At 40.9% G+C, this 16,186-nt stretch overlaps 1 protein-coding gene across 3 annotated transcripts in view; it reads right to left on the bottom strand.

Moving 5' to 3' along the window:
• ddah1 (dimethylarginine dimethylaminohydrolase 1) overlaps nt 1–16,186 on the bottom strand; it is a 72,165-nt gene that overhangs the window by 10,854 nt on the left and 45,125 nt on the right. For 2 of the 3 annotated variants that reach the window (XM_029500081.1, XM_029500079.1), the window contains 3 exons: nt 8,890–8,989; nt 6,645–6,718; nt 1,610–1,729 (listed from right to left, as the gene is read on the bottom strand). In XM_029500081.1, coding sequence (XP_029355941.1) covers nt 1,610–1,729; nt 6,645–6,718; nt 8,890–8,980 — 285 coding nt within the window. In that variant the 5' untranslated portion in view covers nt 8,981–8,989. Of the gene's footprint in view, nt 1–1,609; nt 1,730–6,644; nt 6,719–8,889; nt 8,990–11,702; nt 11,821–16,186 lie in introns of those variants that run through there. The other variant, XM_029500080.1, reaches the window with a different exon arrangement.

The following is a 16,186-nucleotide window of genomic DNA, read 5'->3' as shown; positions in this document are numbered from 1 at the left end:
TTTTATCCACCCCACAAAGAAGAACATTACCTAATTACAACACAGGGTCATTAAAAGTCTCTTTAAAACAGGAGCTGATTGCTGCAAGAGAGGGTGACGTAAGCCGTAATTAGGCAGCGAGCAGTTTGTCATTAAGTCTTGCTATCGGCCACTCCTCGCTCTAATAGTTAATTACTGAGGTGATCAAACAGGCAGGAATCTTAATAAACCTATGATGGAATATACAATTAATTAGCATGTATTTATGCATAGCTCCTTGAGTTTCTCCTGTGCGCTTCAGCAAACGCAAACACTGTCACAAAACAACAATTCTGACCTTGTGTTTGTCTCAAGTACTTCTCCTCATTAAGATTAAGAAGATTAAAGTGCTGTGTGATGGTTTGGTTTTAATTACCCCTGAGATGAATACACTGAGTTGAGTTTTACGTGACTTCAAGTAACACTTGGCCAGCAGGGGGCGATATCACACTGGGAGGCAAGTGGACAGCCCTTCCAGAGAGGATCTGTCAAGGCCAAGCATGTACATGCTTGTGCGCCTAGGTCTTCATACTTATGTAATTAGATTTACTGCATGTGTATCAGATCACATGCCGTATCACATAATGATGTTTGGGAATTTTAGAGGGATAGGCTGAGATTTAATACTCTCTTTGTGAGAATGACAATCTGTCTCTCTCAGAGGGTACACCGTCTCCTCTTCATGTTGTCCTTAAGCATCCCCTGGGTTTCCATTCATCCACTGATGCAATGACGCTTGATCGATTCAGAAGAGAAAATGAACTGCAGCTGTTTAATGGAAGGACAATAGTTTTGTAGATGAAGCTGGAGTGTGAGCACCAAAAGCAATCCCCAGAGATTAGCTGAGAGTATGAATAAATGAGAAAGGATTAAGGTGACAGGTGGTTCCAATGTGGTTACAGAAAGAATCTGCCATCAAGCTGTAAGGAAGGGAGCCTGTTCTGAATAAACGTGTGTTGCCCTGTCTGCCTGCGCTATTATTGCTGAATACTTTGCAGAATGAGAGAAAACAACCAGTCATGCTGCACTTTGCATACATGTAACATCCAGACAGATTTGCAGGAAATAATGATGTTATGGTGAACGTGACCTTTGGCCTTCTGGGTTTTAAAATTTCACCGTTTTCAATTTTAGTGTAGTGACCTTGACCTTTGACCTACAGCCACCAATTTCTAACCACTGTACTGTGAGTTCAATTGAATGAGTGTATCAAATGTACCGAAATCACCTCCAGGCATTCCTGTGATAACACCCTCGTGAGAATGAAGCGGAAGAAACAACCTGTAAGCACTGCCAGCACAGGGGCATAAAACAAATTTGCTGTGTCATTGAGTGTCATGGTTATTGAAACAATGTCATCACTGAGTCAATGGTTTCCAGTGGTCAAGTACCGCTATTTTAATTCAACTGTGCAGCGATTAACACTATGTGCAGCATCTCTAATTTTTATGTACCTTACTGGAACAAAGTCAAACTGCTTCGTCCCTACTAAATCATCTAAAAATCATCATTCAATTCCAAGATTACAGCAACAGAAAAAAGCTCTCTGCTTTTACTACACATACAACACACACAAGCACAAACTTCATACTTTGAGGGCTTTCTGTGCCGGTTCGCTGGACCCGATGACAATAAGGCCTGGTCCGCCCATGCTGCAGAAGCTTTTCAGGTGCAGCCCTTCCCGCACAGGCACAGTAGACACAGCATAGTCCTGAAAAAGATCATTCATTTAGGCAAAGAACAAATCTAATATGATAAGCTTCATTAACACAGGAGAGATGCAGTAGCCAAAAAACAAAAAAAGCTTCAATGAAGGGCGCCTCTTTTTTTTTTTTTTTTTAAGGTGAAACTGGATTTTACGGAATATAACCAAGATTTTTCACAACAACATAACATAATATATACACATCAGTCATATCGACAATGAGCAATACATGTAATTTATTCCATATAAAATAATCTTCACAAAAGGTAGGATTATTGTATAATGCTACTCTGGAGTCCTCCTTTGTCAGTGATAATGCTTTATAATCAGTTTAAACCATGCACAAGCATTACAGCTCCACTCAGTCTGAGTGGAACCATGGTTTATTGTCCTCTATAAAAAACAAACAACAAACTATATATGAATAACAAAGAGTACTGTAGTGGTTTTTGCAGTATCATTGAACATCATTAGAGTTTCAAGTGGCCTTTAAAATAAGTAATGGGTAGCTCAGGGGCGGAAAAAGCAGGAGTGTCTGGCGGATGATGTCACTGAGCTCAGGGCTCATGGGGAGATCATAGAGCAGCTTGTAGGAGTCTGATTGCTTTCGCTGGCTGCAGGGTCTTGCAAACCAAATGTTATCATCTGAAGACTTATAAAAACAGAGGTTGAAGAATACTAGTAAATGCCATTGATAATTTTCTGGAGACCTTAGCTAGTTTTCTACACTACCACTACATAATAATTACAACAATTAACGCTGCTTTATTAACTCATTCCATTAGGGTTATGAGTGAGTGGCCTGATGAGAGTCATGGCAACATAAACAAACAACACAACATTTGTCATCACATAGTGTTTGAGATGTCACAAAATTCTGAAGCATGGTGATAAGAAGACATTATGTTTTTCCACAAAATTAGAAATATCACGATCACACTGAAAATGACCAAAGCATTTCAAACCACAGTAGGACCCCATTCCTTGTAGTGAGAGGCTGATTGAGAGATTCACTGAACCTATGGGTAAAAGCAGCATTAACCAACAATCCATTTTGGTGCAGGATAGGATGACTCCCACAGCATGTTGAATGGCCCAAAAGGGTTTGATTTATCTCCGTCTCCACAGGTTGATTTTGGACTGACCCCTTCATTAAAAACTCAGCTAAAAGCCTCCTTGTTCCAAGAATTAAAGCTTGAAGTCCACATTTCAAGTATTACAGCACACTCTGTTGAAACAACATTATTTTACCAGGGATTTATTTTGATATTGACTCCATGGACTGGAAGAGCTTTCTGCTTTAAAGCCAATTGATTAAGCTTTTCATTTGCGTCTCACAGTTGGTGACAGAGTGTAAGCCCTGAGAGTTGTTAAAGCCTGTTTCAGGTCCAACTGAGACCTATAAACCTTGAAGTGATACCAAGCTATAATTTGAATTATGATAGGATATAAGGCTTTAAGCTCATTTTCCAAGACCTTTCCTTCCTGAATCTATGTGAATACATTTTTATGACTATAAATTTGGTTTGTGCCTAAGAAAATATAGTATTCAGCTGACATCCATGTGTTTTCGTAATCACATAATATGTTTTGAATGGATTTTTATAGCTCTAGGGTTCATAAAAACCCCATGAAGTATTCTGTACATTTTCCATCGTTACACTCTATTGTGACATTTTCCATTCTAGTGTATGTTAACGCTTTTAAGAGCAATGTTTGTATGGCTTCATTACCTCTATTTATTTGCCGTGATTCACTGAAGTAGTGATTGTGACTGAAAAACAGAAAATCACTTGGCAGGTTATCACTCGAAAAACTTTAAATTCCCCAATCCCTGATGTTTTCCTGATGATGTGAGTTTGTTCCTTGGCACTTGTTTAGAAGATACAGGAGGAAAACTGGGGATTGTGTAGTCTAGACTTTATTCTGTCCTCATCTGTGAACAGGAAGTTTCAGTGTAAAATTTGACATGAGTCATTACTCTTTATCACGAGAAATCCTTTCACGAACTGATGCAGAGGCAAAATGCACTGTAAATGCCAAACATCTTACTGATGAGCCCAGACTGTGACTGTTAGAGTCTGATCAGTGCAAATAAAGAGCTGACACCTCGAAGTTCTGACTGGGAAAAAAGTGATGTGAATTCAAGATTACTTAACAAACTGATTTCAGCAACAGCACCAATCGCTCAAACCCTTTGCAAGGACCATAAAGGAAAAAGAGCTTAAACATCTGTACGCAGTTGTTGAGTGCTAAACAAACATGGCAACAAAGTGATCCTTAATTTGATAATGAAAGGAAAAAACAACAGTGATAGAAAGAATCGATCTGATAAAAAACGGAAAAAACAATAATGAACGCTCAAGTGATTTTTCCTTGTGTCATTTGCAAGAGACGCATCATTAAGTCCCATCTTATCAAAGATAACACAAAACACAGGAGTCCATAATGAGGAATTCAAATCAGATACAGATGGGAAGCACTACAATAAAGCCATTTAGGTCACTGTAATGTGTTGAACTCCTGGTGCCATGACCCACCTCTGAACTTTACTCTTTTGTAACAGTCTCTCAGAGCAAATCTGACAGCCATACACACAAAGTCCTCAGTATAAAACTTCTTCATTAGAAAAAGAGTAAACAAGACAGACTGGATCTGCGCTGTGACCAACACTGTGGCTCTATGTCAAGAGTGCATGCCTAAAATCCTCCCAAAATCAAATAAGTTATGTTAGCAATGCTTGGGATTTATTTTCTATTTTGTAAATATTTCCTTTTGGATGTGTTATAGGCACAACTGAAAGCAGTTGTAGAGCTGATGTATTAATCAAAATTCACAATGATTCATTCATTCATCTTCCACTGCTCATCTGTTTCCGGATCGCAGAGGGGATGCTGGAGCCAATCCCAGCTCACACTGGGTGATGGCGTGGTCACCCTGGACAGGTCACCAGTCCATCACAGGGCCAACACACAGAGACAGACAGAGACCAACAACCACTCACACTCAGACCTACAGACAGTTTAGAGTCACCAGTTAACTCAAACATGATGTCTTTGGATGGCGGGAGGAAGCCGAAGTACATCGGAGGCCCCAGGCCGGGAATCGAACCCGCAACCTTGTGGGGCAACAGCGCTACTATGCTGCCGTGCTGCCCAAATTACAGCCAATCTCATTCAACTGAGGATAATTGGTTTAAATTATATAAAGGACTCCTTAGTGATGAATGGAAATTGTGGGAAACTCTTCATTTGAAGAGCGAGCAGTCTGTCAGTTTAGTAAAGATGCGTGAATAGGCTAATGAACAAGTTAGGCTAATCATTACTTATAGCACTGAGAGAAACTGTCAAAGAATTAAATAAGAAGGGTGTTTTCTCGCCCGAATCACCTTTTTAATCAGTACCAAATGTTTGATTGATTACTATGTACAGAGGTGGCAGAGGTTGGCCTCAATAGCTGATTAAAAATGGCTCCAGAGACGCTGGGGCTTAATTGCCAATGGGACTATTTACAGCTGCATTCATCAGTAACAACAATGTGCTCATACATCTAAAAAAGTACAAGAACGTTTCCTGTCCTTTCCTGGATTTATGTTCCTCTTATAGTTACGTCAATGGATCAAAATGAATCTATTTTCTCCTAATTTAGTTTCACCTTACAATATGGACTCTACTATTCTGTATACAGCCAACGGGATGTTTCCAGGGGTTTTGACGTCTTTGAGCAGCGGCTCCTATTTTCATGTAATGTATTTAATCCACAAACACAGTGTAGCCTTGATGCAGACATGAAAGTCATGCACCCAAAGGCAACAGAGCGGGAACACAAAATAGAAAAACACAGAGGTGGAGGAGAATGGATGAAGGGTAGATATAATGGACAGAAAAGAGAGGGTGGAATGAGGCAGACATGGTTAGAGGGGCAAATGGAAGTGCAACAGAATGAAAAAAGCACAATGAATGGAGTGATGATGCTTTTATCTTCCTGCCACAAAGCCTTTAAGATTGATAACCCATTTATCCCTTCTTCTCATTTTTATAATGTCTGATTGCTCATAGCAGGCTTGTGCTTCGTGAATATTTAGGAGACTAAAGGCAGCAGGGTAGTGAGTGTCCCCTGTTTGCTCCTTTCTTGCAGGCACAGGTAATTAGCTGGCTGTGCTTGCACCCAGTCACTGTGAAAGCTGCCATCTTGGTTGCCTTCAGGACATTCTCCATGTGGCTCTTTATCATGTTTAACCACTCACCACACTTCCCACATATACACTCACATATAAGTATATACACCAACTTAATATATGTGTAGTAAATAACAGTGAATATAAATGGCTTTTCACCTAATTTTCCATTGCCCTTTGAGCTGGTAAAATCAAACCCCACTCAGGTCTGCTCATACCTTTAGCACCATCAGGCTATTGTTCAGCTCACTGTCACTGTTTTATTTCATGTTGTGTCTAAATGCAGCAGGCCCAAAAAGCTCTACATCATCATCTGCACACTACCTGCTCAACACAGGTAGCCTGTTTTTTTGGAATTAGCAAGTAGCTGTTTAAGCAAAGTGGAAGATTTAAGTTAAACAGCCTAAAGATATTTTCCTTTAATATCAGGTGGCCTGACTTGAAATAAATACTTATAATGTTCCATTTCTGCTGGATGCGAGAATAAGAAACTGTTTGTGAACACCAGCTGGCAGCATAAGGCCCCTTATATGGGGCTGCTGTAATCATGGCCAAGACAATCAATTAACGCAAGTGCAATTCAATTAGTTTACTTAGATAATTTAGGGTTAGGGGTTCGTTGAAATTATGTAATGAGCTGGTAACATCCCACTTGAGTCCTTTTCAGGCAATAATTTATTACTTTTAGTTGAGTATGAACTGTAATTTGGTCACCATTTATATTAGTGCACTACTTCCGCTCACCTTAAAAGCGTCTGCTAGGATCTCTGCTCCTCTCTGATTGGTCCGTTTTGAAAGGCCCACAAAGAACTCTCGACCTGTAGAACAAATCAGATGCCATTTAGGTATCAGTGAACATACGCATGACAGGCAGCCAGATGCTGAGAGTGATAACATCCAAAACTCTTGAACATGAGCAATAGGCCAAGCCTGTGGAGCTACAGTAACTGAACACCGCGGCTGCCATAGTGTGTACTTTATGCATGCCTGTGATAAGGGCCAGCTGTGGTCAGTGTGGTGGGGCACAAACAGACAGAGCCCTGAATGACTGGTGAGGCCACAGCACGCTGAGCTCAGGGAAAGGGTTCTAATTTAGCTACTGAGCCTTTATAAAAAGAGCCGTTAGCCTGGGCCCTGCCAACAGGAAATGTTTCTTGCCCTGCCATGTGAAACCAATTTCAGCTGGAAGGAACAGGAGCACAGAGCCAGTGTCTAGGAACCCAATTAAGTGTACTATGCCTTTTCATAGTCGCCTGCACCATGTAGAAGACACTGACCCACATTTTGACTTCACCACACAGCTGTAACAAAATGTACAGAAAATCTAATGCTGCTCCTGCTTTTCTCCTTCACTGGATTTATTACCTGATGCCAGAGTAGTAACAGGCCCACGCTGAAAGCCCAGAGTCCCGTTGATGTGACTGGACCATGCAGAACAGTACAAAACATTTCAGCTGCAGATTATTTTCATAAGAAATTTAGCACAATGTGCTGAGGAACTGGGTCATCGAGGTTGCTGAGAGGAATGTTTGTGTGAAAGATCCCAAAACACAGACACACAATTGTCTGCTCACTTAGTAGACTGTCTGTTAGCTGTGGCTGTAGTGGCTCAGGCTCTGTTACAATATCTCACTGCTCTCCAGTGTTGTTCCTGTTTACAATTACATCCTTATTTTTCCTTAAATTCAATACAATTTCTTATATGTAGTCAATGGGTTGCATTAAAACTCAACTTTAGCCACGGCCGGTCAGCGTCCTTTCACCTTTTTACCATGATTTAAAACAAAAGAGACATATGCCAATGTATTATGTAACAAATAACACACTGCATGTCTTGAAATGCTAAAATAACAGATGAGACAGAGGCGAAGAATGCCACAACACAAAGCATCCTCTTACAAGATTCTGACAGACATCAGTGCTCTAATATGAAAAACACACTACACTGGTGAGGCGAAATGTTTTTTGAAATGGTCAGATCATTTCTGCATTTGCTTATGGCTAGAAAGAGAAAATCAAAAGTTGAACACATCACCTCCAACATGAAACAATCTGATCATTTGAAAAAAGTTCTAGTTAAGCTGTTCAAGGCAGCTCATTGTCATAAGTACAGCAACTTGGAAATGAGGCTAGAAGCCTGCAGCTTTTATAAACCAAATTTTTGTTCGTGAGGTTCATTTGCATAATGTTTGTGAAAACATGACAAAAAGAAACAAATAATTCTTCTGCTTCTTACTTGCTTGCAGGTTAAAACAGGTTACAATCAGGTGTATGATTTCTGCAAACAGCTTTAGCTCATTGTTCGATCCATCAAACACAATCATACAGTATTCAGTGGCATTCTGGACACTCAGGTCTGCTATGAAGGCTCAGAGTTTGAAATACCACGTGAAAATCTTTACTTTCATTGTAGACTGATTACAACTGAATGCATAAGCAATAGCAAGTAGGTCAAAAATCCGCCAAAGGAGTCAACATATAGAGACAAACAACCATTCAGGCTTACATACACGCCTACTGGCGTTTTAGAATCACCTGTCAGCCTAATCTGCATGTCTTTGGGACTGTGGGAGGAAGCTGGAGCACCTGGAGTGAACCCATGCAAGCACTCACAGAAAGGCCTCAGGTTCTGGATTCAAACACATACCCTCTTTGCTGTAAGGCAAAGGTGCTAACCATTGTCATTCATGTACAAACGGGGGGCAGGGGGGGAGGGGAAGAAAAGTTTGACGTTTCCTTTGCCATCAACCTAAGTCAGTAAAACCAGTAAAGATCACATATATGAATTAGACTGAAAATGTCGAATAGCTTTTTATATATATTATGGTGGGAATATACGGTGGCTAATTAAATATATATTATATATTTTTGGATTAGTTCATACTGATGAGTATTTAACAAATGATGTCTCTGAAATGGCAACAAAATGGCCTGATGAGCGAGGATGGATTTTTGATTGGCGTAGTAACGTACTTGCTGTCTAACCTACCTGTAAAAAGCACGTCTCCACCGTCCAGTGTGGCATTCTCATCAGACATTTCCACAATGTTCAGATTCAGATCTTTCAGAGCTCCTTTCATTGCCTCCGTCTAGAAGAAACACAAAGATTCATTCAAAACATCTGCCGATATTAAACAAAAGTCTGAATCATGACTCATGATGTAAAATAAGCCAAACCATCACCATTTCCTATCTTCAGGAATATTATGATGCGGCCCAGTTCTAATCATCATTTGTAAACTAGTCAGAATCATCTTGAGGATTTTCACTGCATTTTTGTGATGGCACAGAATTAAGCAGTACTCGGTTGTTGAAATGTGAAACAGCAGGGAAACAAAACCTTTTCTCTCCAACAGGTTGCGATGACATCATTTCAATGGGCTATGAAATGATGTCATTTTGGAGGAAGTATGTTAAAACTTTTACAAGCCAGTGGCTACGGAAAATAGGTACGCTGAAGGACCAACACAAACTCTACAAAATGCCTCTTCCTGTCCTCATGTTCCTGGTCATCTGTCTTTCATATGTTTATAGACAGGAAGTGCAGAGGATGGCTGCCACCCAGATAACTTTAGTGTATATTCTGAGATGCATTCACTGGATGGAAATTTACAAGAACTCCACTATTCCACCTGCATGTCCTCTCTTGCGGAACCCAACACCTGAGAAAGGAGCAGATTTTTTTGTTGGCTGAACTTCGGCTGGTCTGGTCTCCTGTCTGACCGCCCAGTGAGATTTTACTGTCCTGTTTTTGGGGTTCCTGCGGGAGTAGTTTCCAAAAGCAGTCATGTTAGCGAGAGCATCAGTGTTTCCACAAGGCCTATCTTGCGATGACCTCAGCCTGCTCGCTGTGCTTTTTGGCAAACACAATGCTTCTGCTTCTCCTCATTTGTGGAGGGCTCAACAATGAGGTCATCCAGGTAGACTGCTGTGCACTTCCAAAATGACACAATAGAGGCTTGTCTATGCACAAATGTCCCTTTCCTCACACTGACACACATGTTTAGGCTCAAAATATACACACAGTGGTGTTATATAACTATTACAAATACAAGCTACTTATTTAAAATAGCCAGAGTTCACCACTTCAGTGGCATCTTTCCTGTCTATTCACGTTCCAGCAGTAAGACATTGGAGGAGCAGCAGGAACACAGTGTCCTTAAAAGTAACTGGGTTTACAAATGCTTTAGTGCTTTTCTTCAAAACTCTGGTAGCAACACACCATCCAGCCTGTTTAGCATAGGTAACACTTAATCCCTCTCATCTTTTGCTTGAGAAAAGCCAAGGCGTGACTAGGCCACTACTTTTCATTTTGTACAGTTTGTAGATGTGTCAGATGGCAAATTAGAGTGTGAGTCAGGTTTCCTAGTAAAGAACCCAGATGATTGGCAAGAATTTGCCCATGAGCTTAATTAGTCATTTTGGACACCTTTTAATGTGTCTGCCCATCAGAGGAGAGGCCAGTAGTGTAAAGCAAAGCTGAAGAGCAGTGTCTTAAAACGTTGTGAACTGTGTGAGGAGTTGTACCTTTGCTTGTTAGACACTGTTTAACACCATGCTGTCATTATCAGTGACTCCTTATAGCTTAGTTAAATTGTGCGTGGCACTCTGGAGATTCCACAATCCCAGCGGTCGTGTGCCCAAAAAGTTGTTGGACTCTGTGAGGCAGCCTTTTATCTCAGCTGTCTGGCATTTCCTGTGACATCACTGGAGGTGATGTGACCCAGAGGATGTTTAGTCCCTCCACGTTCAATGTGAAATGTAATGGCCCCTAAAGACAGACGGCAGTATATTATATCTGCTCTGTCTGCTGCGCTCATGTGTGCTGCAGAGCGTCAGTTTAAGCTCTCTGTCCACATGGATGCACAAAATACAGCTCATGTATTAGTGTGAGAGATTCAGCACGCATGGGAAACAAAATGAAGGCTAAAAGGTGAAAATGGTTCTGTAGAAGAACTGTAGCTAAGAGATTCAAAAATCTAAGGGAAAGTAGGGTTGAGCATGGTAATGTTGTGATTTTGTCTGTATATTTTGTAATACAGAAAAGTAAGACAGACTGAATTGGTATTTATTGCTTAAACGAAAGCTATTGCTTCAGTATTCCCAAAAAATACTGAAAAAACTGCACCTGTCAACTTCTTAAAGCAGATATTTTATGGTCATCTCATCAATCTCAACATCATGATCAATATCATAATTCAGTCTACGCCAACTTCAGTTCCCTTCATTGAACATATTTGTATACAGGTGGAGCTTCACTCTGTCAAACTGAAAGTGACTCAGCTGTGTGCTCGCACTGAAGAACCAACTGCACTGTTTCCTGTAGTATGGCATTAGCGATAGCCTTTTTGCACACTGCACAAACTGCCAAGTGCAATGGAACAAGTATAACTACAAGATAATAACAGTTCCACTCTTCTCCAACTCCAGAACATGAAACAGCATTTTTTCACTTTCAGAATGAGACATAGAGGAATGGCAATGGTGAAACAGAAACTCAGTGAGAAACACCAGTGCAAGAGTTGGTTCTGTCAAATATATGATAGTGAAACTGGTTTAGGTTTTCTGGGCACAGACTTGAAACAGCTGTTGAGAGTATGAGTAAGAACAAATAAAACAAATCTGTCAATTAAATAATCTATGGTGCAATCTAGGAATTTAGAGTGAGTAGCACCACTCAAGACCCGCTCAGGTAAAAAAAAACAACTGAAAACATCTTACTATAGCTGTATGTCCCATCCCATTCATGCATGAAGAACTCATTTGGACAGAAAAGACCACAGTGATCATAAAGGGACGCACCTGTTCAACTTCAGTGTTTCGATCATCGTGTTCCAACAAATGGAGACAAGAAAACATTCCTGACAGCATCATGCTGCTATCTTCCCGCTCTTCCCATTATTTACAGCACGTTTTGATGCCACCATAAGCCAGTTGTAACAGAAACAGTAAGTTCATTGGAGCAGATAAGGTATAGTTGTACATGGTTGGCAGGAGTGCACATTTTTCCTATTGTCTTGTGTAGTTTACGGTTCGATAAGGATTTTGTTCCGACACATCTCTCTGTAATCATTGATACCACAAGCTTCTCTTTTTGAAATTTTCAAAACTCCCCTTGTAATGAACACGTCTTTGTCAACATGACTGTAAACTGTGTTGTAGGAAAGTCCCAGTGTCAGTAAATATAAATGCATTAAATGAATCCTTTTTATGGGTTTTGTGGGACTCTGTGGCAGAGAAGTAAGTCCAGAAATCGTGATTGACAATCCACTGTTGGTTGTTCCATTGCAAGAAAACAATTATGATGCCAGTGCAAAGGCTAAAAAGTTTCCCACCAATTCACTGCTAATTACAGCAGATTTACGGTTAATGTTCTGCAACTTAATCTTGTGGTTAATTTTGCATTCTGAGGAAAATAAATCAAATCTCTGGGTATAGTCACCGTACTCCATCTAACTTTTAACTCATTCATCCTCTACCATTTCAGGGCCGCGGGGGTTGGTGGAGCCAATCCCAGCTCACTCTGGGTGAGGGTGGGGTACACCCTGGACAGGTCACCAGTCCATCACAGGGCCAACACACAGAGACAGACAGAGACCAACAACCACTCACACTCACACTCAGACCTACAGACTTTAGAGTTTAGAGTCAGCAGTTAACCCAAATATGATGTCTTTGGATGGTGGGAGGAAACCGGAGTACTCAGAGGAAACCGACGCAGGCACAGAAAGAACATGCAAACTCTGCATGGAACCAAACCTGCAAACTTCTTGTAGTGTGGAAACAGCACTAACCAGTATGCCACTGAGCTGTCCCCCATCTATTATTATCAAATTATCTAATTATCTTTTCACAAGGTATAGAGCAATACATTGTTGAGCTGAAGGGTCATTTTCAGAACAAACACTGAAACATCATGAAAATAAAGAGGTAGCTTTGACAGAAACAGTTTCAACATTTCGGTAACATTAGACTTCATGTTAAGAGTTAGATGAGGGGTGAGCTATCACTTTCATGTCAGTACAGGAAATCAGCGAGCTAACTGTGTTCGTGCTAAACCAGCTGACTGCCAATGGTAGATTAGCATTTGCCACACATACGAGGGTGTTCCAAAATGAATCCCCATAAACTAACAGTTCAAGCACAACATTATCACCTTTTTTTTTTTCCAAGAAAAGAACCTAAACTCAGATTTTCTGATTTTCCTCTCCTCCTTCATTCACTTTCTTTCTCTACATGTATCTCCCACATTCCCTCTATTCCCTATAGACCCTCATGGCAAGGTCAGGAATGCTCCTACAGCGGCTTCCCATGCAGAGTGCCCTATTGTCTCTAACTGTGAGGGACATCCAATACCCAATCCTGCCCCGGTGCCAACTCACTTTGCCAGCACCCTCCTTCTCTTCTCCCCCTCGGTGCTTGGCCAGGCGACATGCTGTTAGCCAGCACCCTGCTTTGAATGAAAAAGGCCTTTTAAAATTCATTAGGGGCAGAAGGCTCTGAGGGCCAGTCGGTCTGCCTGCCACATTCCTGCCGTTCCAGCACAGGACAGGGGAGACAGAGCAGAGAGAACAGCCTTTTATTTGGGGCTTTTTATGGACCCCTTCTCCCCTCTTTCACCCCTGGTACCCGTGGATATCACATTCTACTAAAAAGGACCATCAGTCTGATAGAGCGCTGTGCATTTGGAAAGGGAATAGACTACACAACAATAGCATTCCTGAAGGTCATCCTAGCCTCCCTTCACCAAGCAACAGAGTCCCACGCTCCAACATAATGGGGATACAGCATTCCTCTCAGCTTCACACGCAAGGAGGTTAGCCTCTTTAAATGGTGGCTATCAGCTGCAGTGTGAGTACCATTGTCAAGTCCTGTCAAACAGTTACAAACAGTAAAAAACGACATTGACATATTATCACCTTACTGAGTTGATACCGCATGTGTCAGCAAGCAGTTTCTGGTGTTTGTCATGTAAAATGTCATATGTTTACTTCCCTTCCATCTCATTTTTGGGCTCCACCAACTCCTGTAGGAAGTCTGGCAGCAGAGTTGCAATCTGGACTCTTGCTCAGCTGTGTTTACTATCTGCCACCTGGTAAATTACACTATTTTATTTATGTATTTTTTGTTTATTGTTGCTAAACAAGCCACTTCCTGCAAGTTTGGGTCCGTTACTAAGAGTAAACTCTTTTATATCCCTTAAAGGAATCTGCTTCATTCATGTTAAAGTGCTGATATTTATAAACACACTGCAGCTGAAATAACCCCAAAACATCAGATACAATCAATAAAAAAAAGTTTCAGAGTGTGAGGAAAAACAAAGAAAAAGAAAAAAAAGTGAAAAACATGTATTTACATATGGGCAGTGAGTCTTGTGCGTCATAGCTGAAGCTTTGGCTGGACATCCGGGACACAGATGATGATTGTAACAGATAGCAGAGGTCTAATGCCTAATGTTCAAAGACCTGTGGAGTACAGAATGGGAATAATGACTGCATTTCAAAAATGGATAAGGATATCTGAACCTTTATGGTATTAAGGCTTTGACATCATGGAGAAAACATGGAGAAGATTCCAATTGTTTGCTGAGAAGAGTAAGTGGAATTTAATGGCTCAATTGTAGATTTGCCAGAGGCAGCAGTTTCGAGGAGGACTGCCAGAAGGGTTCAATAAATGGCAGTCATGGGGGGTGGGGGGGTGTACAGATGTAGTAATGAGTTTCTGACATGGCTATTGTTACATTCACACACCTCTTAGACTCCAATGCACACTCACACACTCTCTTTCTCTCTCACACACACAGACAAACAGCACACAAAGGATGTGCCAAAAGAAAAAAATAGAATTTTCTGGAATTCTGACATGAAAAATCGCTGGCGACCTGTCCAGGGTGTACCCCGCCCCCTCACCTGCAACGTTGGCTGGGATTGGCTCCAGCAACTGCCACGACCCCGAAACGGAAAAGTGGTAGAAGATGGATGGATGGATGATATGAAAAATCTAAAGTGGAAAAGTAATCTGAAAGGACACACATAGCACTTATACATGAGGTGAGTGCATACATGGAAAAAGGGGCCTAGTTTAATGTTGCCTTTGTGTTCAAATGGCACATTCCTAAAAGCAGCTAACTGCAAGACTTTGCACTGACATAGCCTGTAACGAAAGTATGAAATAACAACATCTCATTTAGTAGCAGCCAAGAGAAAACAAACCCTCAGTGGCTTGTCCTTGCATTATCTAAACAAATCCCTGGTTTATGTTGGAACATACCTGTGGTTAACCAAACCATGACAACCCCTCCCCCCCTAAAAAAAATCCTCCATCAGCTTTAAAATTACATAAATGTTGAGAAGTAGGTCAATGTGAAGGTGTGCACAGTTAACAGTAGCAAATCTGGAGGCCTTCGCAGCACATCGACCACAAGGATCTGGCATCCTGCCCCAGTAACAGAGCTGTTTCAGTTAAACCCACTGCACTGCCAATCTGCTTTCAGTTAGGGCTCCCAGGATATCAGGGCTCCTAGGAGGAAAATGCCACGCTTTAGTCCTGCTTGGACACATTTACAGCTGTCTGAATGGTGGACATAGCCGGAGTGCCAGGATTACACAAATCATTTGAAAAGGGAACAGGGAAGGAAGGGAAAGTGCAGGGCATTATGGCTCTGATTGTTCAATGGCTTTGTAAAACCTTAGGGTGTGTTTGAGAGGGGTGATCATGTTGAAGAGAGCTGAGAAAGGCTCTTTCATTCTTCACGTAATAACACATTAAAAGAGCAGATGACTGTGTGTCCAGAAACTCATAAAATGGGAATAAAGACTTTTCACTAACAAGCTGCCTATCACTGCTCTGTTGGCTCATCGTTATCTGGTCCTTTTATTATTTTTCTAAAAGAAAATCCAAAACTGAAAGCAAGAACCAAAATCAGACCTCACAATTTTTTTAATTTGTCCTGGGCTTACAGTATAAGAGCAAAAGTAAAGGTAATTAGCCAAACAACAGTAAAATATCTATATCTATCTATTTCTGAAAAATTGAAAAATTTAAAGCTTACCAAACAATCCTGATATGTGACAGCAAATATCGTCATGGTATTGGAAGTAATTGTCAAAAATGTAGTTTTATTTATAGTTAAAGTGAAGGAAAGTCAATCAAGAAAGTGCTACATCAGTAACATCTCGTACTGTAACACTTCCCCGGGTACAGTGCACACTCACATAGAAAGACACCCAAGCAGAGCCGAGTACTGCAAAAATAAACAGAAATATGAGTCTGTTTGACAAGTCTAA

This window comes from Echeneis naucrates, chromosome 4 (assembly GCF_900963305.1).
Source record: "Echeneis naucrates chromosome 4, fEcheNa1.1, whole genome shotgun sequence".
Taxonomy (NCBI): Eukaryota; Metazoa; Chordata; class Actinopteri; order Carangiformes; family Echeneidae; genus Echeneis; species Echeneis naucrates.
This window is presented reverse-complemented; position numbering and strand designations above follow the sequence as displayed.